The sequence below is a fragment of the Acomys russatus genome, chromosome 31 (genome assembly GCF_903995435.1).
Source record: "Acomys russatus chromosome 31, mAcoRus1.1, whole genome shotgun sequence".
NCBI lineage: Eukaryota > Metazoa > Chordata > Mammalia > Rodentia > Muridae > Acomys > Acomys russatus.
This window is the reverse complement of record NC_067167.1, coordinates 37,130,348-37,156,724: the sequence shown is the minus strand read 5'-3', so window position 1 is coordinate 37,156,724 and position 26,377 is coordinate 37,130,348. Positions and strand designations below refer to the sequence as shown.

The 26,377-nt window shown below is 43.8% G+C and overlaps 1 protein-coding gene and 1 pseudogene across 1 annotated transcript in view; one reads left to right on the top strand and one right to left on the bottom strand.

Annotated features, from left to right (window-relative positions):
- Window positions 1-1,671: 1,671 nt before the first annotated feature.
- LOC127183630 (60S ribosomal protein L7a-like) lies at window positions 1,672-4,221 on the bottom strand (annotated as a pseudogene).
- Window positions 4,222-6,486: 2,265 nt separating this feature from the next.
- The window catches only part of Rab3ip (RAB3A interacting protein), a 34,065-nt gene continuing 14,174 nt past the window's right edge, over window positions 6,487-26,377 (top strand). The window contains exons 1-3 of the mRNA XM_051172778.1: window positions 6,487-6,767; window positions 7,447-7,705; window positions 17,539-17,634. Of these exons, the coding sequence (XP_051028735.1) occupies window positions 6,517-6,767; window positions 7,447-7,705; window positions 17,539-17,634 (606 nt within the window). The 5' untranslated portion in view covers window positions 6,487-6,516. The remainder of the gene's footprint in view (window positions 6,768-7,446; window positions 7,706-17,538; window positions 17,635-26,377) is intronic.

The window sequence follows — 26,377 nt, the reverse complement described above, 5'->3', positions numbered from 1 at the left end:
TTCTCTTCCCTGAGACTAAATTCATCTTAAGGTGACTTGATGTTAAGCAGTGTTGAAGTGAGTGTCAGGACAGAAGCGCTGTAGGCAGCAGACAGCCCTCAGGCTTGCTGCGTAAGTGCTCACCTTGTCTGGATTTCCAGCCCTTGAGGTAGAAACCAGCGTACCGATGTCCAGCTGTGAGACCTGGCCTGGTGATGCAGGTTTAATGCCTCCTCCTTTGTGTCTTCTCTGTGTTAGCCAGAGAGGAAAGGGAAGCTACTTAAGAGCCAGTTTTACCAGGACAGCAATAGAGAGATGGGTTGCAGAGAAAGAACTCAGGTGAAGATGGAACAAGATAGAAAGTGAGAAGAAGCCAGAAGATTAGAGCAGATTATTGAGTTAGTTTGAGGCCAGGCAGAGCAATTCCAGGATGAGAGAGAAGCCAGATTGAATAAGTCACCTGGGAGAAGAGTTTGAGCCAGAACAGCTGAGTTGAACCAGCCAGCCCAGAGCTCAGAAAGAACAAGAAAGGGTGAGCTTACTAAGCAGTGAGTCTCAGAGGCTGAAAACATTCTAGGCCTAGGTTAGATTGTATGGAGGCTAGAAGCTTCCAGAACTCGACCTAGGTTAGCAGAAGGAGGCAGTGAGTCTCCAAGACGACAATTGAGCCAGGAGAATAAAAGTTACTTCTACTTATGCAGGTGTGTGTGTGTGTGTGTGTGTGTGTGTGTGTGTGTGTGTGTGTGTGTACGTGTATATTTATAGAGGCTAGAGGTCAATTTTGGATGTGGCTCAGACACTGTCCACCTTGTCTTTTGAGACAGGCTCTCTCATTAGTCTCGAACTTGCCCTCTAAGCTGACTGGCTACTCCCCTAACCCTGACCAGTTTTGGGACTACAAGCACACACCAGTAAATCCTACTTTTTATGTGGATTCTGGGATCAAGCCTTTTACTGACAACCATTTCCTAGCTCCTGCCCTTTGTGTCTTCTGTAGCATTTAGCAGACACTGTCATAGAAGATACACTGAGGTCAAACAATTATTTCTAAAGCTGCTAAATAAAAGAAAAATCCTTTCATCCTTACATTTTGGTCATGAGGAATATTTAAAAAAAAAAATCAACATTATAATAATGGGGCTGGAGAGATGGCTCAGAGGTAAGAGCACTGGCTGCTTTTCCAGAGGACCCTGGTTCAATTCCCAGCATCCACACAACAGCTCACAACTGTCTGTAATTCCAGTTCTAGGTGATCTGACACCCTCACAGAGATATACATGCAGGCAAAACACTGATGCACATAAATGATTAAAATTTTAAAAATCTATTTAATAAATATAGATTCACTGGGTCTGGACCACGATCACAGTAGTTACTAAGATCACAGCAGAGAAGAGCATCAGCACCTCCAGCCAGTGAGTAACAGTGGTAGTCCTCACTCACCAGCAGGCCTTACCACAAGAGGGAAAAACTGGTCTTTTTAATTTAAGGGCTCTTTAAGATTTAGCTGGTTTGATTTTGTATTTTTATTAATCTTTTGTCATATCTAAAAGCATCTTGGCCATAAATGACATTAAGATAACTTACTTGATTTTATTTGTATAGTTTCAGAATAAAAAAAAAATCCATATTCCTGCTAATATGATCATTGGAAATAGTTTATGATATTTTCACTACATTTGTCCTTAGAAAACATTGTTAGAATTTACTTTTTAAAGTAAAATTTTGTAATTATATTTATGTACAGAAAACTTTGTGGTGTACAGTTAACCCAGTTTAGTGGCGAGTTCTTTAGCCTTTGCCTTTTCCAGCTTGGCAATGTGAGCCACAGATTTAGGACTCAGGATGTTGTGTCCCCAGTGGTGACGGATCTCATCATATCTGTAGTTGTAATTGGTCCTAAGAGCTTCCACCTGCTTAGCCAGAGCACCCTTGCCTTCCTAGTTAACCTGTGCGAAGGCAGCAGTGGACCAGCCGCCCCAGCCTGGCCTTTCCCTTGACACAGAGCAGGTAGGAACACTACCATCTCAATGGTGTGTAAGTCATGGGCAGTCACCACCAGCTGAGCCTTCTTGTTCTCCACCAAGGTGGTGGCTGTATTGACCCCTGCTCAAAGGACAGGTGGTCTCTTAGTTGGGACGTCACCTTTTCCAGCAGCTTTTTTCTCAAGCACGTGCCAGTAGCCTTAGCTGCTTCTGCTTTGTCTCTGGCATGTACTTGTGGGCAAGCTAATGCACCTGGGTGGCTGTTTGCTGGTCCAGGGCCTGTGGGAACTGGGTAACGGCAGGAGGTACTTTCAGCTGCTTACAGAGGATGGCCCTTTGCCGCTGCAGCCTGGTGTAGCGGGGCCGTTTGGTGAAGCTCTTTTGGCCTGGATGTCCTTCCCAGTGCCAAAGTCCTTGGGCCTTTTCTGAATGGTCTCCCTCCTGTTTCTTCATGGCGGCGGCTTGGGGGCCACCTTCTTCCCGTAGCCTTCTTTCTTTTGGGCGTCTTGCTGGGCTAGACGAAAGCATTAGAATTTACTTTATATTATTGTTTTAAAAATCATGAAGTACTTACTTTTCTGTGGTTAAGCTATCCTCCCTATGTTATATCTTTATACTTTCAGAGATTAAAAAAGTTAATATTCATATAGTTTCAAGTTAAAATTCAAACGTGTAAAAATATGAGAAAAGTCTGTGCTTGACTTTTCACTCTACTTGGTTCTTCCCTCCCACTATAGATAATTTTTTTGTTCTGTTTTTAGTATAACACTCCAGTTCTAAAATATGTTTATGAATATACAGTTACATATATTTCTTTTTTTTTTAAAGATTTATTTATTTATTATTATGTATACAGTGCTCTGCCTGCATGTACACCTGCAGGCCAGAAGAGGGCATTATATCACATTACAGATAGTTGTGAGCCACCATGTGGTTGCTGGGAATTGAACTCAGGACCTCTGGAAGAGCAGTCAGTGAGTGCTCTTGTGAGCCATCTCTCCAGCCCCAGTTACATATATTTCATATGCAGATAATAAGTCTGTGCTTTTCCTCCCCTTTTCTAGATTTAGAAGCAGCTTATGCACCAGAGAGCAAACTGGACAAACTGGTGTTTGATTCCCCACGGCGCAGTGGAAGGAAAGCAGTGTCTCCTGCTCCCCACGTGTGCGCGGCGTAAACACTTGTAAAAGTAGCTTCCTACCCACAGCTCTTTCCTCAAGGTCATCCTGAGCAGTGCGGGGATAGCGCTCTTCTTTTCATATACACAAGCAGCACGGCATTATGAGGCTGCACCCCACCTCACAGAGTCAGTGCTCTGCTGTTACAGATGATCACTTATCTTTTGCTTTTCCAGTTTGCCTGTTTGTCCTTGGGCTGGGTCACATGCTGCATGGACCTGTCATTTTTCTAGGTACTGCCACACTTCCTCCCAGACGATTTAACTCTTTTTGCATTTCTAGAAATTAAGATGATGTTACGCCCTGTAGTTCAGTGAGCCTTTAAGGAATGCAGAGTTGACTTGCATCTATGTGGGATAGAAGGAAGGATCGTAGTTACTGATAAATGAATGCCAGTTTAAATCCAGGCTCCTGCCATTGCTCTTGGCTCACCACCAGAGCTAGGTGGTAGGAACCCTTTGCTGAAGGAAGACACAACATACTGGACGCAGGACAGAGAAAGCAGGCTGACGCTCAGCTGGAAGCTTCCCCAGTGGCTGGTGTTCAGAGTGCCAGAAGGTGCTGTGTAGTCTCGTGCAGGGAGAAAAGTTGTAAAGGTCTAAACCAGCTGTGAATCCCGCGTGCTACAGTGCTGACCTGCAAAGTAAGACATGCCCACCAGTGCAGCAGTGGCAGGAATGTTGAGGGTTAACTAATCACTTCCCGGTTGGATTTGAGGACTGTCTCATGGGTGAGAATACACGATTGATCTTGTAAACCTGGTCATGAACCTACAGTTGGAGCTGTTACAGGCCCTAGCAGAGAATGTTCTCCTAATGTTGTACTAATCGGGACACACAGCCTAACTGCCTCCTAAAATGCCCAAGGCTAGTGCTGCTCCCAGTGTGGGTCAGAACGTCTTTTTGCAGAGGGTGATAGTTCATGTGCAGACGGCTAAGTGGCCAGAGTGCTCAGAATAAGTGACTGGCGAGTGCTCAGCCCTAAATGACATACCTGCCCCCAGAGAAGATGGCCCGAGAGGGGTGGATGGTAAATACGATACGGGCCACAGGATGGAGAGGAACACCTGCTCTCTGCATGTGGCATGGCTGTTGCAGTGTTGGGCACACAGCAGTGGTGGTCACCTACAAATCCGATAAGGCCGTGGGTTGGCAGTGGGTCTAGTTGGGAAAAGCAAAGCATCAAAAAAGAGTAGGCAGGGATAAGGGAAGGAAGGAGGGCGAGTGAGCACACTGAGTCTGTACAGACATGGGATGGCCAACTGTTCTGAAAGTCAGTTTAGTATGAACACATTTCAAGGTTTTTTTTTTAACCTTAGCATATGCGACTTAGTGAACTATATTCAAATGAAAATAAAATATATGCTTTTAGCATAGACTTCCTGGCTGTATATTTGTGTGTAAATTATGGGGAAAAAGAAAATGGTTCTTTTAGATTAGAAAAAGCAAATTGGAAGTATTGTCTGAGCTTTAATTTGACATAGTAAATATTTTCATTAAATTAGTTAAACTTTGAGGACTGAAATTGTCATTTGCTGTTAATAAATTTGTTATTAGTAAATTTACTTACTTTGAAGTTGGCAATTTATAGATTTAGTTGATAAAATTTTGGTTGTTCATTTATAGTCATGTAGCGATCTGTAATTTTGAAAGAATGTCAATATTGTATCTACTTTCTAGCTTCTGAACTTTTGTAGTCTTTATTCTTTACTGGATTGTTGTTTTGTTTTAAAGATTTATTTATTCATTTTACAGTATTTTACCTGCATGTGAGCCACCAGGCCAGAAGAGGGCGCCAGATCTCATTGTAGATGGTTGTGAGCCACCATGTGGTTGCTGGGAATGGAAGAACAGGCAGTGCTCTTAACCTCTGAGCCATCTCTCCAGTCGCCTCTGGGTTGTTTTTTAAAGGCGTTTTACTGGTGATGTGAGAGGAGTACGGTTTCCAGTCTAACAAGCTGTGAAAGAGGTGATGGTGTTAGCAGTTACTGCTGGCATTGTGAAGGTCTGGGAAGGCCATTCCCGGCCGCCCAAGGACTGCTGTAAAAGGAAGGATTGGAGTGGAAGGCAGCGCTGGCCTCCGGGCTTACAGGCTATGACTGTGGATGTTTCCCTGTAGATTAAAAGAAGTAAAAAGAATCAATCAGTGAATGGTTTACAAGATGCATTGTTTTAGAGTTAAGAGGACAAACTGTGGGAGACATAATCTTATTTTTTGAATAAGTATTTTTCTGCTAATGTAGAAACTGAAATGTACTTGTTACTAGCAGTTGTGATATATGTTTCGCAGTAGCACAGTGCTCTTTCATGCCTGAGGGATTGTTTCTTTCAGTGCTCGCTGCAGCCAGGAGGTGGGGTGGTGCGGCCATTCCCATCCTTTGGGGTTAGGGACATGAAGCCATGAAGTCTAGAGTTGCGGCAGGCAGGGGCCTCTGAATGGGGCTCGTGCACGTGGTGGTGGTTTTGGTCAATTGTTACCACCTAGATTTTGATAATGATTCATGATTAGCTGGAACACCTTTGCATTTAGGGTACACGTCAGTGTGTGTACGTACACATCAGTGTGTGTACGTACACACAGTGGGTCTACGTACACACAGTGGGTCTACGTACACACAGTGGGTCTACGTACGTATCAGTGGGTCTACGTACACATCAATGGCTTGAAACATTCTCTCTCTCTCTCTCTCTCTCTCTCTCTCTCTCTGTTGTTGGAGACAAGGTTTCTCTGTGTAGCCTTGGCTGTCCTGGACTCGCTTTGTAGACCAGGCTGGCCTGGAACTCACAGCGATCTACCTGCCTCTGCCTCCTGCGTGCTGGGATTAAAGGCGTGCGCCACCACACCCAGTAGCTTAAAATATTCTCAAATGGCTCAAAAATGTTAGTAACACCTTGTCTCTCAAGACCTCTGGAATTCTTGTGGAAATTGATGATTTCAAGATAAAAATAACTGGTTTATCCAAAGTCACAGCCAGTGCAAGGCAGGGAAGAACAGTCTCTTGTTCTAAGTGTACGTGTATTTATTTTTACTGTCTTTTGTTTTCCAACCAAGGCTATAGATAGCAGCAAAGTTAAGAAACTTAGAAAGCTTTTTTCCCTCTTTATTCCTCATACCTTTTAATTGTACTCACCATGACAATATTTCTATATTTTCACATCTTTCCCAAATCAGGTTACCTTCTGTGTCATATTTCCACCATGAGATTACTTTGTGAATGTTAAATAGGTTTTTAAAAACTGTAACTTATTGTAAGCTTATTCTTTATCTAGGCTGTTTTACAGCCCATGTATTTTGGTTTATTTTGAACTGAGTCCCTAAAAGTGACCATACTCTTTTGTCTTTAGCTTAGGTTGTCTTATGATGAAGCCTTTGCTATGGCTAGTGACCCCTTGGAAGGCTTCCATGAAGTAAACCTTGCTTCACCGACATCTCCAGACCTTCTCGGTGTGTGTGACCCGGGAACCCAAGAGCACACCACCTCGCCGAGCGTCATCTACCGGCCACACCCGTCGTCTCTGTGCGCAGCTCCTCTCCAGGCTAACACCTTAGATGTTTCGGATCTTCCTGCACAGCCTGTATACTCATCCCCTAGACGGCTGCACTGTGCGGAAGTAGCTAATATCAGGTAGGAGGCCACCAGCACAATTGATTTGGATTATTGTTATGTTTAAAAGCTTGCTTGGTTCTTAAATTATTTTTATTTTTTGTAATGTGGAGGTTTTGCTTGCATGTTCTCTGTGTACCGCATGCATGTAGCACCTGTGGAGGCAAGGAGAGGGTGTCAGATCCCTGGAACTGAGGTACAGATGGCTGCTAGCCATCATGTAGGTGCTGTGTCCTCTGTCAGAGTAGCAAGTGCTCTTAGCCACTGAGGCATCGCTGCAGCCCAGGCCATACAGGCTTTGTACCACCTCTCCAGCCTTGCTTTTACAGTCTGAAAGCAGCCGCAGACAATGTGGAAATGAATAAATATGACTCTTCCAGTAAGACTTGTGGCCACAGAAACTTCAAACAGTGTTTACAAATCATAGAGTGTTGATGATTTCCTGTTATCATTCCTGCCTTGTGGTCCTTAGGAAAACTCGTGGAGACCCCTGTCCTTGAGAAGCTGTACGCACTAGCACGTTCTTTGAAGATGACAGTATTTTTATTGTGTGCAGTGTGAGTGATAGCCATTAGCCACTTGTGGCTGTTGAGTACTTGAAGTGTCTGTGGTCCGAGGACCTCCTGGTCATTGGGTGTAGACTGGCCACGTCACTGGAATGGCTTTCTGACGTAACTTCTGAGCTTTACTCTCCTTGCAGCACTCATGTTCCGGACCCAGCATCGTCCACTGCCCCTGGGGTGGCAGCAGGGCTCACAAAGCCAGCTTCAAGGAAGGAGAGCTATAACGCAGAGAGGGCGTTCCTGCAGGGCGCGGCCCTCACGGAGGCTCCCGCTGGCACCGAGGACGTCTTTGGGTTGAGTACAGATAGCCTGTCGCGGTTACGAAGCCCGTCTGTTCTGGAAGTTAGAGAGAAGGGCTACGAAAGGCTAAAAGAAGAACTCGCAAAAGCTCAGAGGGTAAGAACACCGTCCCGTCCCTGCACGCGTTCTGTCAGAAGTGACCGCCTGGGCCGGCAGCTCATACACACGCTCTTGTACAATGCACTTGACTAACTGCCTGGCTGCACGGCATCTGAGTGCAGAATCGCCTGCGCGGTGCAGAGACCCTGCCTGGGAACAGGACCTGACCACAGGAGAGCTCAGCTCTGCACTCACTGCTGTCCTCATGTGTAGTATAGTTTCACGGGCTAAACTACATGACTTCCACGCAGGTTATCTCCTTATGTGGTCAGCCTGGGAGTCACTTCCTTGCAGCCCACCAGTCTCGTTCTTTTCACCTGGAGGAATTGTTTCAGTAGCGTCACCATTCTTCCTTGTGCTAATTGTTGAACTTTACATTTTACTTAGAGAGTTTTCTTTCCTTGATAATTTTTATTTGTCCTCAAATTTATGGCCAGCGCTTATTATCCTCCCCCACTGAAATAAAACAGCAGAGAGAACTATAGTGTTAGGAGACAGGAAACGTGTGTGTGTGTAAGTGTGTGTAAGGGGATGGTACCTCTGCATGTTCATGTGCACAGGCCAGAAGACAGCATGGGATGTTTCCTCCTTCATTCTCTGTTATTCCTGTGAGGCAGAGTCTCTCTTGTTTAAGCTAGAAGAGGGCAAGCACCAGTCATCTTTCTGTCTCCGCGTCATCCACTTGGAGCTGTGGTTGTAGGCTTATGCCAGGATGCTCAAGCCATTCCATGGTCCTGGGATCAACTCTGGTCCTTAGATAGGGTAGCAAACATTCTTAACTACTTAGCCATCTCACTAGCCCAGGAAAAACACATAAATGAACAATCTTACTTTATCAGCCAAAAAAAAAAAAAAAAAAAAAAAAGTAAAGTAAAACACAGTGAGAGTAGAAGATTGAGAGCAGAATTCACTGAGATTAACAAGAGAAATAGAAAATGCATAAAACAAAAACAAAATATGGATTCTTTAAACATCAATAAAATTGACAAGCCTCTTGTAATACTGACAGAAAAAAATTTGTAGATTATCAATATTAAGAGTAAACAGGCTTTACTCCTGATTTCACAGACAGCAAAAGTACAATTTAGGAATGATAAGAATAATTCTACAAACATAAATTTGACAGCTGTGGTCAAATTTGTATTTTAAAAAATCGAGAAAATATATCAAACACTTTCTATCCTGCCATGCCATGTTCCAGGCATCAATTCCACAATCTATCTACCATAGTGTTCTCTCAAGAGCATAACTTTCCTTTCCCCATATATATATATATTTATTTTTTTTGTGTGTGCATGCATTTTTATCTCCTAGCTCCATTGGGAATCCCTCTTGAGATCTTTTGTTTGTAATATTTAGAGCTGTATTGAGGTAACAAATGATTATGGTATGTAAGCATGTACATATTGAGTTTTATTAGGATGAGCTTAATATAGTTTTAATATTAACTTAAGACTCAAGTCTTGAGGAGGACTTGAATATAAAATATTTCCTCAGTTTTGGTAACTTATGAATTAAAAGTAGGTCACTGGCCATTTTGTATTCCTAGCTGCTTTGTTTTCATCCGTTTATTTGTACTTTTCTATTTAAAGTAAGTCCTGCTTTTTATCCTTTCTACTAATATGTGCCCTTTAACTGGCATATTTAGGCTGTTTATACTTAATGCAATATTGATAACATTTGGCTAACTATTGCCTTCTGTTTGTATTCTGTTGTTCTCTTTGATCTCCGATTTTATTTCTCCTTTTATACTCATTTTTGGTAATTTCAGTCTGTCTTTGGCTCACTGGCTGATTTTTGTTGAGGAGTACTTGGTTTATGACTTACAGTACATTCCTTTACCTAGCCACTGTCTACTTTCCAGCGGTGTGCTACCTATGTACAGGGTAAGAATCTTCGCTCTGGGCAGTGACTATTATATACTTCATATATTTTAAATCTCACCAAACACTTTTATTTTGCATCAAACACTTGATTACTTTCTGTTTCCAGTGTTACTCTTTTGTTTCATGTGTGTCAAGCTTTCCAACTGGCATCATTTTCTTTTTGTTTAAAGGGCTCCTTTAACATATTTCTTGTCCATATCTGATGTGACTACCTTTTTAAAAAATATATGTGAAAAGGTCCCTTTTTTCTTTAGTGTTTTTCATTTCGCTGGGTACAGTCTTGAAGGCTGATGGATGCATCCTTTCTCTAAGTATTTAAAGGGTTTGCTTCGTTGTCTTCTAGCACACACTGTTCTCACAGGAAACTTGGGGTCCTTTTGCATTCTGCTGCTCTGTGTGTGCTGTCTTTGCTTTCTGGTTGCTGTGAGAGTCTTCCGTAAGCAGTTTTATTATGACTTCCCCCTGTAGAGTAGTTTCTTCAGGGCTGTGGTGTCTGTGTGTGCATTTCTGCACACGCATGCGTGCGTACACACACACATTCTCACAAACACACGCTGTCACACACATGCACACACACGCACACACACATTTTCACACACACACACATGCACACACATACACATACACACACACTCACACTTAAAATGTAATGTTCTGAATCTCTAGGCTTTTGTTTTCACAAAATTTTGGACATTTCAGCGTCAGTTTCAGAAATCTTCACATTCCTTTCTTATGTCTCCTTTCGTGGACTTCTATCATATGTCTGTTGGATTGTGGGGTTAGATATATATATTCTTTTCTCTCCTTGTGTTTCACTGTGGATAGTTTTCAGTGCTCTTCCTTTCTTCTGCAGTATCTTGGTTTTTACGTCCACAGTGAAAGTTTGCTTTTGTTGTCTAGCATGACCACTTTCCTGGCTTCTGGGATGCGTGCTTTAAACTCCTAGTACTTCTGCTCACACGGTAACCCAGGGCTCATGTCAGTTTTCTCCACTTCTTCGTGGTCACAGTCTTTAGTTGGCGTGTGCCCAGTGCCTTCAGAGTTGTTGTGTCATGTACATTTTCCTGGTTTTTCAGTTGTATGGATGGTAACTTCAACCCTGTTACACTATCTTAACTAGGGCTAGAAGTTGTATTTCTTTATATTGTTTATCTACCCACCTTATCGAGATACCCTTTCCCAAATCTACACACAAACACACACACACACACAAACACACACACACACACACACACACACACACACACACACGCACACCAGTCACTTTGAGCTTCACAAAGAAGGTTAGACATTTTGTTTATGATTACATCTGAAGTGTGGGAAGTATCCTTGTATTTTGTTGATTAAATGGATTATGTATGTGGGCATGCAGATGTACTGCTGTCTGAATAGGCATATGCATAATATACAACCTATTAGAAACTTAACCTCTGTGTGTGCAATGCTCTGAAATAGAGACTCATAGTAGGCAGGCTACCCTGTGAAATAATTAGGGATTGGATTCTTCTGTATTGGGCTTTGTAATCTCCTAGGGCTGAACAACCACTTTTTGGCAACAGATCACAGTGTTTGAACAGGGAGCCACCCATGAGCCAGAGATTTGTGGGACACCAGGATTGTGTGTGAGTGTGTAGCCATCCGGCCTTCCCTCCCCATGTTGCTGAAGATTAGCTTGGGTAGAATGCGGGCTTATGTCCTTTTAAACTGTTGATCTGTATGATCATTTCTAGTTCCATCCATTTGTCCACAAATAACATGGAACCCCTACTCTGATCTACCCAATGGACAGGACATTCTCCACAGTCATGTAGAGAGCAGGGACTGACTCTGACATGAACTCTGGTGCCCCATATTTGACCATTACTCCTGGGTGGGGAGGCCTGGTGGCACTCAGAGAAAGAATAAGCAGGATATCAAGATGAGACTTGATAGCCTGTGACCATAGAGTGGGGGAGGAGGTCCCCCGCAGTCTTAGACCTAGGGGAGAGGAATAGGGTGAAAGTGGGAGGGAGGGAGGAACAGGAGGATACAAGTGATGGGATAACAATTGAGTTGTAATCTGAATAAATTAATTTTAAAAAAGCGTAGATCTTCACATCTCCTCCCAGAGATTCTGAAGCAGATTGTTGTGCTGAGGTGTAGAGCAGGATTGTTGTGCTGAGGTGTAGAGCAGGATTGTTGTGCTGAGGTGTAGAGCAGGAGTGTTGTGCTGAGGTGTAGAGCAGGAGTGTTGTGCTGAGGTGTAGGAGGATTGTTGTGCTGAGGTGTAGGAGGAGGAGGGTTGTGCTGAGGTGTAGAGCAGGAGTGTTGTGCTGAGGTGTAGGAGGATTGTTGTGCTGAGGTGTAGAGCAGGAGTGTTGTGCTGAGGTGTAGGAGGATTGTTGTGCTGAGGTGTAGGAGGAGGAGGGTTGTGCTGAGGTGTAGAGCAGGAGTGTTGTGCTGAGTTCCTGCTGGTCGTTACTCTCCCTGAGGACGATACCTTCTGCCATGAAGGGAACCTCAGGTGTGACTTTCCGCACACCATAGTTCAAGAATACCTGCCCCATTTAGTGACTGTGACCTAACTATAACAGCTGGAGCCAAAGGAAGATAAAAATTTACCGGGTTCTTTCATTAACATATTTCCTGACTGTATAGTGTGCAGGAATAAACTTGGAATGACCCTGTATTTGAAGAATTTACTTTGGTAGTGTTTGGTGGTATATGTCTGTAATCGTAGCACTCAGAACCCTGAGGCAGGAAGACTGCTGTGAATTTGAGGTCAGTGTAGTCTACATACTGAATTCCAGGCCAGCCTAAGTTAGAGTGAGGCCCTGTCTCAAAAAAGAAACCAAACTAAATAAAGAAAAGCATTTTGTAGTTGGGCAGAAGCAATGTAAATGTGCCTCATCGACTGTGTGTTGTCTGATATCTCTGAAATCAACATGAACGTTAAAACTGTTACCAATTAGTTAATAAAGACAGTTGGGACTGCCTGCTTATGCGTGAGCTTGGCCGTAGCTGCTCATGCTTAACTTAATTGAGTTGACTGTAATTACTAGGTTAAATACCTTCAACAGTATCTCACTGTAATGAAGTATTGAGATGGAAAAAGAGTAACAGGATAAAAATCAGTTCTCTGTCAGCCTAAAGGAATTCTCAAAAATAACAACCCTAAGAAATAAAAGAAACATTGTATCATTGTTTCGTTAACAGCATTGTTTTATTTCTATGTATATGAGAAATTATGAAGTCCAGCTAGATAAATGTGATTGACAGTGTGTCTGAGGCTGCGGTGGTTCATCCGTAGCACAGGGGTGAGGGAGATGAGCTCTTAGCTGAGCACCCCATCACGCACACACACCCCATCACGCATACACACCCCATCACGCACATACACCCCATCACGCACACACACCCCATCACGTACACACACCCCATCGCGCACACACACCCCATCACGCACACACACCCCATCACGCACACACACCCCATCACGCACACACACCCCATCACGCACATACACCTCAGCTACTTTGGGAGGAGGCTGAGCTGCAGGAGGATTGCTGGACCTCAAGAGTCTGGGCCCCTGGGAGACACGGCAAGACCCCTCTGGGAATACAAAGATGATGAGGTCGGAAGTGCTTTTGAAGTGTGCGTGTTCCTGGTTCTGGTGCAGCCTCCTCCCCCACATCCTCACTCTAAATGGCCCAGAACATTACACTAATAACTATGGTCTGCTTCTGCAGTGGGTTTGTTTGCTTGTTTGTTTGTTTGTTTGTTTGTTTTTGCTTTTGTTTTTTAAAAGTTAGCCAGTCTATACAAGTGGTGCACTCTGAATGGCAGACCTGTTGTGACTGTCAGTGACACCTGCTCTCTTTTTTGGTCATTCCCCTTTGCTTTAAGATAAGTCCTGTTTTTTACTTTGCCTTTCAAGGCTGCTTGAGACACAACTCCGCCTCTCTTGTAGCTTCTGCCCTCCACGTTGTCATCTCCTGCGAAGCATACTGCGTCATGCCTTTAGTTTGGTGGATCCTAACTGATCCTAACTGGTTACTTCCAGATGTTCTTGTGCATCTGCCTAAAAGCCTTGTAACCCTCATTATTCTATGACTGCCTAGAAACCATGACTTTTCTCTCTAATGCTACCTCTGGCACCAAGCTGATTGCCTGACTGTTTAACATACGAGTTAGCAGTTGTTGAAGGAGTGACTCGATTGAATAACTAGGTTACAATACAGGGTATGATGAGGAAAAGTACAAACGTTCAAACATTATCACACGAGTACACGTCTTTCCTCGTTTTGGTTGGCTGAGTTGGAGCTTGCAGCATACAGGCAGACATTAGTCATCTGTGGGGGACGAGTTGAGATGGATTGGACCAGACTGGATGGTGAAGGAGAGACTGTGGCAGGCTTGACCCCATTTAGAGTATGAGTCAAAAATGAAAGGCGAGTGGCACAGGCTCCCTCCGCCTTGGTCCTGGGGTGGAGTCTATGCTGCTTGATAGTTAGATGGCAGCTGATGTGGAGCTCTGCCTCCAGGAATGACAGACACACTTGTGGCTCCATGGGGGAGCTGCTTGGGAGTCTCCTATTCGCCTTAGGTGTTTCCCAGGAGCGTTTCCAGCGTTCAGTGGGTATTGCACCTTTCAGCACTAGGCAGGATGCTGTGACCTCTATAATCTGTAGATTTGCTGGTGTCTAGGATGTAACACAGCTGCAGATTGCCTTTTCAGCTAATGTGCATGTCTGTTTCCTGCACATCTCTTCCTGGCTGCGTTGCTCACCCCTTGTGGGGATTGACCACAGTTACTTACTTGCCTAATAAAAGATACCTTGGCTGCTTCTGAATTTGAGAAGTTACAAATAAAGTCCTGAAAACATCTGTGTGCATGTTTTGCATAGCAACTTGTTTGAATCTGTACCCAAGGAGTGTATAGTTGTCGGATCATTTGTTAGGACTACGTCTGGTTTTGTAAGTAACTGTCAAATCCTTTTCCAAAGTGACTCTGCAGCTTTGTCCTCCGGCAGCAGGGGACGAGGGCTTCTCGCACTCCACATCCTCACTAGTGCAGTGTTGTCAGAGGTTGCCTGCGGCTGTCTGATGGGTGTCTAATGGTCTGCTGTTTTAATTTGCAGTGGCTAATGAAAGAGAACATTGAGTGTCCTTCATAGGCTGGTCACTGTGTGTCTTCTTTGGTTAAGTGTCTTGGTCTGATGGTTTGTCCATCTGTAAAGTTAATAATTCTTTTTGTGTTTTGGATAGTGGTTCATCATTTATGTCCTTTGCAAGTAATACTTTCTCCCGTCAGTGGCTGAACTGTTTCTCTTTCTTTCATGTGTATCTGTGTGTGTGTGTGTCTGTGTGTGTGTGTGTCTGTGTCTGTGTGCGTGTATGTCTGTGTCTGTGTGCGTGTGTGTGTGTGTGCGTGTATCTGTGTGCGTGTGTGTGTGTGTCTGTGTGCGTGTGTCTGTGTGTGTGTATGTCTGTGTGTGTGTGTATGTCTGTGTGCCTGTGTGTGTGTGTGTGTCTGTGTCTCTGTGTGTGTCTGTGTCTCTGTGTGTGTGTGTATCCTCACTCTCATGGGTTGAACCCAGCGCCTCATCTCGTTAGGCAAGCCCTGTCCCATTAAGTCTCCCCTTAGTCATTCTTATTCTTGCCTAAGTTCATCTTTTAAGTCACACTCCTACAGTTATGTGATTCCCTTTCACTCTTAGTGAAGCCGCAGCAGCTTGCTTGGGTTATTGTCACTTATTCTCTCCTCCGTTGCTCAAGCAGTTTATAGGGTGGACACTTCCTGAAGTTTTACAGGTCTTTTACATGAAAGATAGTTTGGCTGGATATGAAACAACACTCAGTTTATAGTCTAGAGTTTCTTTTAAAAATGGCACTTAATTGTTTTCTAGCATAACATATTGCTGTTGAAGTTTCAGACTGATTCAGTTTTTTTCTCCCTTATTAATAACTTGGCTTTGTATTTAATTTTTAATTTTTAGTTTTTAACATACAGGAACATAAAAATCCTATACATTAATATATTACCATGCATGCTTCAATATGTATGTATGTTGTATCATGTTTAAAATCATGTTAATCATATCTAGCTCTTCAAATTCTCTATTGAGAAAGTTCTTGAAATCTTGATAGCTTTTTGAGATGTTCAGTATATTATTATTTGTGGTCGCTCTGCTGTACAGTAGCATGCCAGACACCTTGTTAACTATGCATCCGTTTTTGTCTCTTATGCACATGTAACTTGAGTTTCTAGTGAAGGGAGTAGGACAGCAGCCTGGCTGTCCGTGGGGCGGTGGTTTTTTGTCATCACTAACATCTTCAGAGTTACGCCTGTCAGTCAGCTTTTTTCTGGCACAGTGTTTCTGAGGCCTTCGAGTCTCAGCATTCCATTATAAGATCAGAGATTTTGCCTCAGGTCCTGGTCTCTACCTGTCTGCATTGTTTTCAGTTTTCCCTTAGTGTAGAACTGTGCTAGGCGCTCCTTGTCACTGCTCGCTGCTCTGCCGTGTGTGCGGGCCCAGGAATTTCCTAGCAGCCTGCTGCTGCCTACAGGATGGATCTTATGGCTGGCTGCACTCACCTGCTAATGAGGCCTGAGGAACCTTTCTGCTTTTTTCCATTTTTCCCAGCTGTGTTCTTTTCGTTTTCTCCGAGGCTAGAGTCCTCGTATGTTGAGGTGTTTGTGATGAGCTGTGGTTCTTGCTGCAGTCAGTGAGGACACATTCTCTCATGTCCTGAGACATGGGAGGGCTCTCTCACGAAGTTGCTGACCATTTATCTTTAGGTTCTGATTTCCTAGGATGTGTGCTTCTCAGAAGCTGTCCTTGGGAGATTAAGAACCTAAGCTGCCTCCACAGTCACAGGTACTAGTCGCTACATTATCAGTGTGACTGTGGGTGACCTGCACAGAGCTTCCATTTTTAAAATCTGTGTTTGAAAGGTTAATTTAGGGTGACTTCAGCATATAAATCAAGTATCTTGATGCCTTAGTAAAATAATTTTGTGAGCTGGGCATGGTGGTGCACGCCTTTAATCCCAGCACTCGGGAGGCAGAGGCAGGCAGATCACTGTGAGTTCGAGGCCAGCCTGGTCTACAAAGCAAGTCTAGGACAGCGAAGGTTACACAGAGAAACCCTATTTCGAAAAACTAAAAAATAAAAATGAATAAAAAAATTAAATAATTTTTGCGTGTGTAGTGTGTGTATGCATCATGCATATACAAATGTGTAGAGATCAGAGGACCATAGTGGGTGTCTTCTTTAATTGCTCTCCACCTTATTTGTTGGAACTGGGTCTGTCACTGAGCTTTGTGCTCACCTGGTTGCTGGCTGGCTAGTGAGCTGCCAGTCTCTGCCTCTTCTGTGCTGGGATGACAGGTGTGCACTGCTGTGCCTGGGACGACAGGTGTGCACTGCTGTGCCTGGGACGACAGGTGCGCACTGCTGTGCCTGGCTTTTCACATGGGTTCTGGGTCCAAACTCAGCTCCTTATGCTTTTGTGGCAGGGACTTTACTGACTGAGCCATCTATCCCCTTTAAGTAAACATTAACATAATTAAAGTTATTGGCATTAATACGCAGAATTGAAAGAAGTACATGCTTGGTGGAAATCAGTATGCTTAGAGGAAAGCTAATGGGGAAATAAAGTTTTTCTGTGTGTTACATTCACATTGAGTCTCAGCGTTTGCAGAAGAAACACAGTGTAACAAGCTGGGCTAGTGGTAATTCTACAGTTGTTTGCAAAAGAAACACAGTGTAACAAGCTGGGGTTGGTTGTAATTTTACAGTTGTTTGATTGTCTTCCAGCTAGCAAATACTAAGCATTTTCAATATGAACATGTAGGAGATGGTATTAATATTTTATAGTTTTGTTAATAACTATGATATAGTTTATATAATCTTATTTCAGACTGAAGAGATCTAAAACAAAATTATCAATTTCTCATAGGAATTGAAGCTAAAAGATGAAGAATGTGAGAGACTTTCGAAAGTGCGAGACCAACTTGGGCAGGAGTTGGAAGAGCTCACAGCTAGTTTATTTGAGGTTGGTCTGTGTACATCGTGGCCAAGGGCAACGTCTCAATTTTATATGTTGATAGAATTGGTTTGTGAAGGAATCCTGAGAAGGATATGGCTAGCTTCGTGTGTATTCGTAATCCCTCTGAGCAAGAAAGAAAACACAATCTTTAAGGAAATGCAGTCTCTAATTTAAAATACTATAGAGGGAAATAGGAACACCGTATGTTAACAGTGTCAGGCAGTTAACAATGTGCGTGCAAAAGAAGAGGTTAGAATTTACCAGTTACTTAGGGGCTACTTCGATTTTTTAAAATTTTCTTTTATGATTGCAAATCTTTGAGGTGCAGTCATTGCTGCAGGGTGATTTGAGGCACCTTAGGTGACACACCTCTTCATCCCCAGCTTGCCCTCAGGACCAAGATTTCTACCCAGCTCTACTTGGACTCTTGATTGCAGGGGCATTGGCACTGAGGAACAGATGCAGTGGGACACGTGTAAGACAGACAGACAGACAGACAGAGAGAGAGAGACAGAGCCGCTCACTGCTGTAAAGAACTGGCTCTTATTACTGTGGAGGCAGCTGCATCCCAGGGATGTAAGGTAGACTAGCAAGCCAGTCTGATCTCAAAGGCCTGAGAACTCGAAGAACCATGTTTGAGAGCCTGAAGGAAGAAAGACATTTTTTTTACTTGGTGGAAAGGTAGGCGTGTTCTGCTGAGGCCTTCCCCTGCTGCCTGGCCCGTTGACTTACGCAGTGCATTCTGCCTCAGAAAGCGCACCAATCTGTTAATCTCACTCAAAACACTATCACAGACATTCTCACAATCATGTTTTATTTAACATTTAATTTGGGCATCTTGTGATCCATTCATGTTTCAAAATGAAACATGAAATAGGTTTGTCCCCCAAATACCAACTAGGAAAGACAAGTAATTCTATTTTTCAAGTTTGTAAATATGAGCTTGTGTTTAAGAGCAAAGACCTAAGTGAGTGACCTTATGTCTCCTGGGACCTATGAGTAGATTTTGTGTTTTTAAGTGGAGAAAAGTTAAAAATTTACTGTCACACATCTAAGTTATATGAAAAGTTTAGCACTAGTGTGTAAGTTAGAAGTCAGCTTACGCATTAAGCACTGAAACATTAAAGTTTGTTAATGGAAACAACAGACAGAAGTGAACCTGACACAGTTCTGACCCGTGTGGTGGAGTGTGGAGCAGGCTGTAAGGTATCTACATGTAGCTGACCTTAATCACCCAAAAACAGTGCTAATGTGTGAAAATGTGTAGTTTGAATTCTGATAACCAAAATTTGAAAAGTACATTAGATACACAAAAGAGAGAAAAGAATCAAAGAATGCCAGCTTGCACGCACATGCATGTACATACACACCACCAGACCACAGTGAAAGAGAACAAGAGAAAATAGGAACAGGAAACTTGGACAGAGAGAGCACACATTACAACATGGGGAGAGGAAGCCTGTACCTTACAATAATTACTTTAAATATAAACAAGCCAAATTCCCCAATCAAAAGATACATCGTAGAGACAGCCTGAAGGTGAGTAGGTAGAGAAATAGTTTTGTGCTACTGGTAAGGAGAACAGAGGCGGCTGTATTCGAAATGTACATAACAGACCTTCACTCAAAACTGTCATTAAGAGATAAGGTCATTACATAGTGACAAAGGGATCAGTTTGATTGGGTGATGCATTTAAATATATACCCAGCCACAAAGCGCCTATATGTACAAAGCAAGAATCATCAGGGAGAAACTGGTGCAGTTGTAGTAGCGGTGTTAATGCCCTTTGTGTTTATGGATGCATTGTTCAGAAGTCAAGTGAAGACGCAGCAGGACGGACTGGCGCTAGACCAGATGTACCTGGCTGACACACACAGAGCTTTTCACATAAGAAAAGAGTCCACATTCTTCTCATGTGGACATGAGATGCTGTCTGGGATAATTCATGTTACAGCACAACATTCATTACAAATTTAAAAAGACAAAAGATTCCCAAAAGCTTTTTGCAGCCACAGTAAAAATCTGACTAGAAATCACCAATTAAAAAAGTAAAATGCACAAGTATGTGGAAACTAAAACATTTTGAAGTGTGGGGTTAAAGAAGGAATTAAAAGGCAATTTGAAAAACTTCTTGAGACAAAATGAGACATAACATGGCAGAAGCTAAGGAGACGCAGAAAAGCAGCATTAGGAAAATTACCAACAGAAAAACACAGAAGACACTTGATTGAATATCAGACCTCAAGGAAGCTGAAACAGAACTAACCTAAGCCCCAAGTTAGCAAGAGGAGGAAAGGACCAGGCGTGGAGTGCGGATGGGAGCAAGGGGGAGAGAATATCAGCAAAACTAAGGCTTTTTACAAACACACACACAAAACAGGACCTTCATTAGACTGAGAAAAAAGAGAAAGTTTTAAAAAGAGATGAAAGAAGAGATGTATCTCCCAGCACTAAAAACAAAGTGAAAGGCGTAAGGAGAAGGAAGCACTTCTAAAAGAGTCTTGTAAAGTCACGATTACGAGATATCATGAGAAGAAACCCGATGGGCAAATAGTCTTGATACACAAGATGCAGAAATCGTCAATAACACCCCAACAAGCTGAGTTCAGCAGCACATGGCGAGAGAACCATATAGAGAACCATGGCCAAATAGGGTTTATCCTTGGAATGCAAGGATGGTCCAATGTCAGCAAATCAATTGGTGAGACACACTACATGAGTAGGGAGTAGAAACCATGTGATCATCTCAGCAGATGTAGAAAAGCATCTTATACAAGTCAAAATAATTTGTGATAATATTGTCAACAGAAGAGGGATTAAGGGAATGTCATTCAACATGCTAAGGGCCAAACGTTAAACAGCCAGCAGCACAATAATAGAGGACACAGAGCGTTTCCTCTGTGACCGTGTACAAGCCAAGGGAGCTGGTGCCTCAGCACTTCCCCTTCATGTGCTAGGAGTCAGAAGCAGAATGTTACACAAGAAGTGGAGGTAAACTAGGTTTACAGATGGTTATCATTTATAGAGAATCCAAAAGATTCTGCAGTAAAAACAACTAATAAAGGAACTTTGTAAAGTTTGAGATCAAGAGTAGTGTTTGTCTGTACAACACATGTTCTGACAAGGGAATGAAAGACAGTCTCACAAAAACACCCACAAGAGCCACTTAGCAGTACACAGTGACTGTAGGTACACTGGAAGTTATGGTAGGCTGATACGAAGGGAGTTAAAGAAGATACACAAGTAATCATTGCACAGGTTGGAAGAATTAGTTTGGTGTTGAGTTTTCTGTAGATTCAGTGTGGTTGCCATCAAAATCCCAAGGATGTTATTTGCAGAAATAGAAAAAAAAAAAACCTTAATTCACATGGATCTACAAAAGAGCTGAACCTCCAGAGTGCTTCTGAGCAAGAACAGTGAGCTCTGTCTTCACGTTTCCTCCTCTCAGATCATATGACAAAGTGACAGCAATGAAAACTCAGCATAACTGTAAAGAGGAAAGATATGTAGCCCAGAAATAAGACTGAGTTTTTGTAATCCACTGATTCTTCTTACCTGTGCCCCTCCCCACCCCCCGAGATAAGTTATAGTCCTGGCTGTCCTGGACTCACTTTGTAGACCAGGCTGCCCTCAAACTCACAGAGATCCACCTGCCTCTGCCTCCCAAGTGCTGGGATTACAGGCGAGCGCCACCACGCCTGGCAATGCACTGATTTTTAATGAGGGGACTAATGAATGGGAGAAAGGGTAGTTTGTTTAGTAAATGACACTGGGAAAATAATATCTATGTGCACATGCACATGAATGCAATTGGACCCTTACACTATAAACAAACCCCACAAATGGAATCAAAAGACCCGAAACTATGACCACTAGCCTGGGAAAAGCTTCTGCACACAGGTCTGGGCAGGTACTCAGAAAACAACAAAACCAGACAAGTGGAATTGCGTCAAACTAAAGCCTGTAAACTCCAGTCACCAAAATTAACCTGCAGTGCAGTGGATAGAAGAAAACTTGCAAAGTGTAGCTGACAGGATAATCACAGCATACGTAAGGAATATCAAAACGAGTGCCGCATGGAGAGAGGTGTACACACAGCAGGGAGTGTATGAAAAGATGTTCAGGTAATGCCGATCGAAACCCAGGAAGATGTCACCACACGCCTGTCAAAGTATAGCAGAGCATGTGTTGGCAGGATTCAGTATAGGTGCTATTTCTTACCCTATTTAGGGTTCCTTAATGCCTCTACCTCCCTTCCAACCCCCCCCCCCACCTTGGTAGGAGAGAAAGAAGGTTGGAGGGGAGGGGGGCGGGATTCTCCTTAGCTACTTCCAGCTGGCTGGGGCTGTTGGGGTCCTCGGGGCTGAGTTCAATCCACCTTTCAGGATATTTCCAGCTTCTCATTAAGCTGCGTCAACAGCACCCAGGAGCAGCAGCATCCTTCTGGGCTCTGGCATCTATTCCCTCTCAGAGGTCTCGGAATTCAACTGTGTGCAGCTGGCAAACAGCCCCTCTCAGAGCCTGCGTGAAGCAAACAGTTTGCTGCTGTGGGCAGTCTGAATCAGCCCCACATCTCACACCTGGGTAAAATGAAAACATGCTTATATAACATAAAACTGAGTTTGTAAAGACACCAAAACTTTCCATTACATCGTGGCGCTCTTAGGATAGCTATTACTGACAAAAGTATGACGATTTCTCCTTTAAAAGTTACAAATAGAGCCGGGTGTAGTGGCACACACCTTTCCAGCACTCAGGAGTCAGTCAGACCTGTGAACTCAAGGTCAGCATGTCTACATGGCAAGTTACAGGACAGCTATGTAGTGAGACCTAGTCTTTAAAAAACAAAGAAACAACAGCAGAGTTAAAACTAGAAGCAAGCAATCCCCCCTTTTGGGTGCACCTCAAAGGAAATAAAATTAGTTCTTGACGTCCGTCCCCATATTCATTGCTGTAGGATTGTCACAAGGCAGATGCCAACACATATTCAACAGTGATTGGGTAAAGCTGATGTAACGTGTGTGTTTACATGATGTTCAGCTTTTTAGAAAGGGACACCAGGTTGACATGGCTCAGAGGGTAAAGGTACTTCTGTGCAGGCCAGTGACCAGAGGTCAGTCCTGCATCCTGTGGTGGGAGGACGGTGCCACTGCTGAAGGCTGTCCTGACAGATGCAGCACTTAAAGTTTTTTTTTTTTTTTTTTTTAATCAAAGAAAACCTCACCGTTTGAGGCAGTATAGAGGACTGTGTGCGAGAGGGACAGAAAATGATGCGTGGTCTGTCTCCCTGTCGTGGGGATGGGAGAGCAGCCGAGTTCTTCAGGACAGGGTGGACGGGTGCTTGTCGGGTGAGGCCTGGGAGAGGGAGATGCCGGTTAGATGGCGCAGGTGTGGAGCAGGGAAGTGCAGCACGGCTGTGTCATGTTGGGAGTTGGCTGAAAAGTCGATCCTGACTGTTTCCACCACCAAAACAGAAGGGCAAGCTGATGTGGGTATGTTTTTTGTTTTGTTTTTCAATTACTAGAAAATCCAACTTTTATGGTTGTTAAGTTTTTATTGAGACAGGCAGTTCATTTCTGTATCACCTCTAGTTGCTTCCACACTGCAAATGCAACGTTGAGTCATTGTAACAGAAGCTCTGTGAGGGCCTGAGATTCAACAACACCCTTCGGCCCTTTGCAGAAGTTTGGTGATTGCTAGTATTGCTCACGGCTCCATAAGCTGAGCTGGGTAACTGAATGTGGGAGCTGCAAACACTGGCACAGCAGGGGAAGGTTTCTGTCTACTGTAACCAGAAACTGACTTGAAACCAAGCACAAAACGAGTGTGGAAGTTTTGGCCATGATCACTATTGTCTCGTCACACGGCTTCACCACAGCCTTGGCTCTGCACATGTAGTGTGCATCACCAGCAGTGACTGCTGCCTTAAATGCCGAGGCTCAGATCCAAGACTTCTGCCGCTTAGGAATTGTGGGAAACTAACATTTAAAATATGTTCTTACACCATTCCTCAGGAGGTATGTATCCAACTAGTGTGCATTTGGGTTGTTTTGTGTTAGCACGTTAGCTTTTAAAAATTGCTGTTTGTGAGCTGGGCGTGGTGGCGCACGCCTTTAATCCCAGCAATCGGGAGGCAGAGGCAGGCGGATCACTGTGAGTTCGAGGCCAGCCTGGTCTACAAAGTGAGTCCAGGATGGCCAAGGCTACACAGAGAAACCCTGTCTCAAAAAAAAAAAATTGCTGTTTGTGGTGAGGACTCTGCTGGCCAGGCCTGATCCAGGTTCCATTCCCTGGGCCTGCAGAGTGGGGATACAGGGCTAGCTTCTGCGAGTTCCCCTCTGATTCCCGCATGCATGCATGGCACACACAAAATAAATTAATAGTGTAAAAAAATAATTGCTGTTTGAAGTGTTTGTTGCCTTGAGTTTTTTTTTTTTTTTTTTTTTTTTTTTTTTTAATCATTAAGAAGACGAGTTGGGAAAAAAATGTAAGAGAAGACATGGAGGAGGGCTGTGAAAATGCTGTGTTCACAGCATCGACCCAGCCTGTGGGACCCGCACATAAGTATGCCTGTCACCAGTCAGGCATGGCCTGAGAGGGAGTCGGGGGACCACACCTCACCCTGAGGAGCTATCAGCTCTGATTGGTCTGAGGAAGATACAGTCATTGTCTTTACTGTGTGCCACTTGTATACAGGTGAGCCCACCAGGCCAATGGATAGTTCAAAACAGTCATTTAGATGACCCGAGGTGTCAAATGTGAAAGGCAAGGTTGACAGGTGGGAGGGAGAGAGGACAGGCATGGGGTAAAAATGGCCAGAGTGCATTGCATACATGTATCAAATTGTCGAAGAAGAAATTTAATGAAAGCTATGATTTTTAAAAAACTGATGTAGTTGGCCTAGAAAGAAGGCTCAGAGGTTGAGAGTACTGGCTGGGCTTCCAGAGGGTTAGGTTAGTTCCCAGCAACCACAATCTAAATCCCAGCTCACAACCATCTCTAAGGAGATCTGGTGCCATCTTCTGGCGTGCAGGCATACATACAGGCAAAACACTGTATAATAAATAAATAAATAAATAAATAAATAAATTACTTAATTAATTAATTTTAAAAGTTGATATAGTTAGCTTGGCATTGGAACAGCAGTTTTAACAGCTCCTGAAATGGACCTCAGCATAGCTCTGCCGTCTGTACTAGAAGTGCTGCCCTCAGCACTGTAGAATATTCTCGGGCTTCTCCAGCGGAGAAAGCTTGGGAAGCCTGCCGTGCTGGTGCTTCTGTCACCTCACCTGCAGAAGGACAGTAAAAGGAAATAACCAAACATCTAGAAACTGTGCTCTTTGGCTGTTTGTTGATTGGCAGACGCATGCCACAAGCCTTCTCTTCTCAGATGGCTTTTGCCTCAGGCTAGCCCCTCTCAGGGACACCAGTCACACCTGTGCAGCCTCCACATCTCCCTCTTGCTCCTGAAGGTCACCTCACAGCCACCTCATTTGGGCTCTCCTCCTGGCCGTGGTTAGCTGTTTGCTATTTCCTTTGCTCTTCGAGGCTTTTAAAGATGTTTTAGAAGCACCAGCTCTTCCAGTTGCCCTCTCTGAAGACATTGGCTGCAAATTGCACAGTGGCATTAATTAATGTCCTGTCCCCAGCTGCTGAGCAGGTGTTCTGCTCCGTGCTAGTGTCACTTATCCTAGGAGAGGGCAAGAGTGGACAGGCTTGTTATTTTGCAGTTATCTGTCAACTGTCTTCTGTTGACAGCCCCTCCTCATTCCAGAAATACTCAGCAAATCTGCGACAACTGTTGTTTTCAAAAGGAAAGTGCTAATCTCACTCATCTGACGGTTCTTACGGCCTTTGCCACATAAGCAGCGGCGGTGGCTGGAGCAGTTCAGTGGTGCATCTCGCGTCATTAGGAATTGCTGAGAGTGAACTGTCAATTAGTGTAGTTCACAAGACATAGAAACTGTTGCCCGGTTCCCTGAATGCTCAGCTGTGCGTGGCGCACACTCTGAGGGAGGGGTTACTAGGCAGGTCACAGACCTGGTGTAGCTGTCAGAGTGCATTCATTAAACGGCTTGTGTTAAAGTTCTCAAGAGCTGTTAGGCCACACGTGTTCCCAGCTGGTCTCATCTCCTGTGCAGATCGTTTCACACAGAAGCAGACTCTTTAAAATATGAGACCATGGGGGCTGGAGAGTTGGCTCAAAGGTTAAGAGCACTGCCTGTTCTTCCATGGGTTCTGAGTTCAATTCCCAGCAACCACTTAGTGGCTCACAACCACTTATAATGAGATCTGGTGCCCTCTTCTGGCCTGCACAGGTGAACTTGCAGGCAGAATACTATATACATAATAATATAATCTTAAAAAATGAGACCATGCGTTTTCTTAAACAAACAAACAAACAAAAAACAAAACCGAATTCATTCACCTTTCCCTTAAAGCTTGGGGCTATTACGCTTTGTCATTTTTAGAATGTGCACCAAGCACGAGCTCGTTAGCAGCAGGGCCCTGTCTCTTCCTGGTTCACTGTCAGGGCCTAGAGCAGTGCTTCACACGGAGGCATCACGAGTAAGTATTGCATGACTGGAAGGCACCTCCATACCTGCAGGGTCACACCTGTTGCGTTAGGAACAGGAGACCCCAGCAGAAGAAGAGTCCTGCTGAGGACACCAGGAGACTCGTTTGTCCGAACTGATATCCTTATGGTTTCATTACTGTGTTCTTTAATCTCCTTTTCCTATTGTTTAGG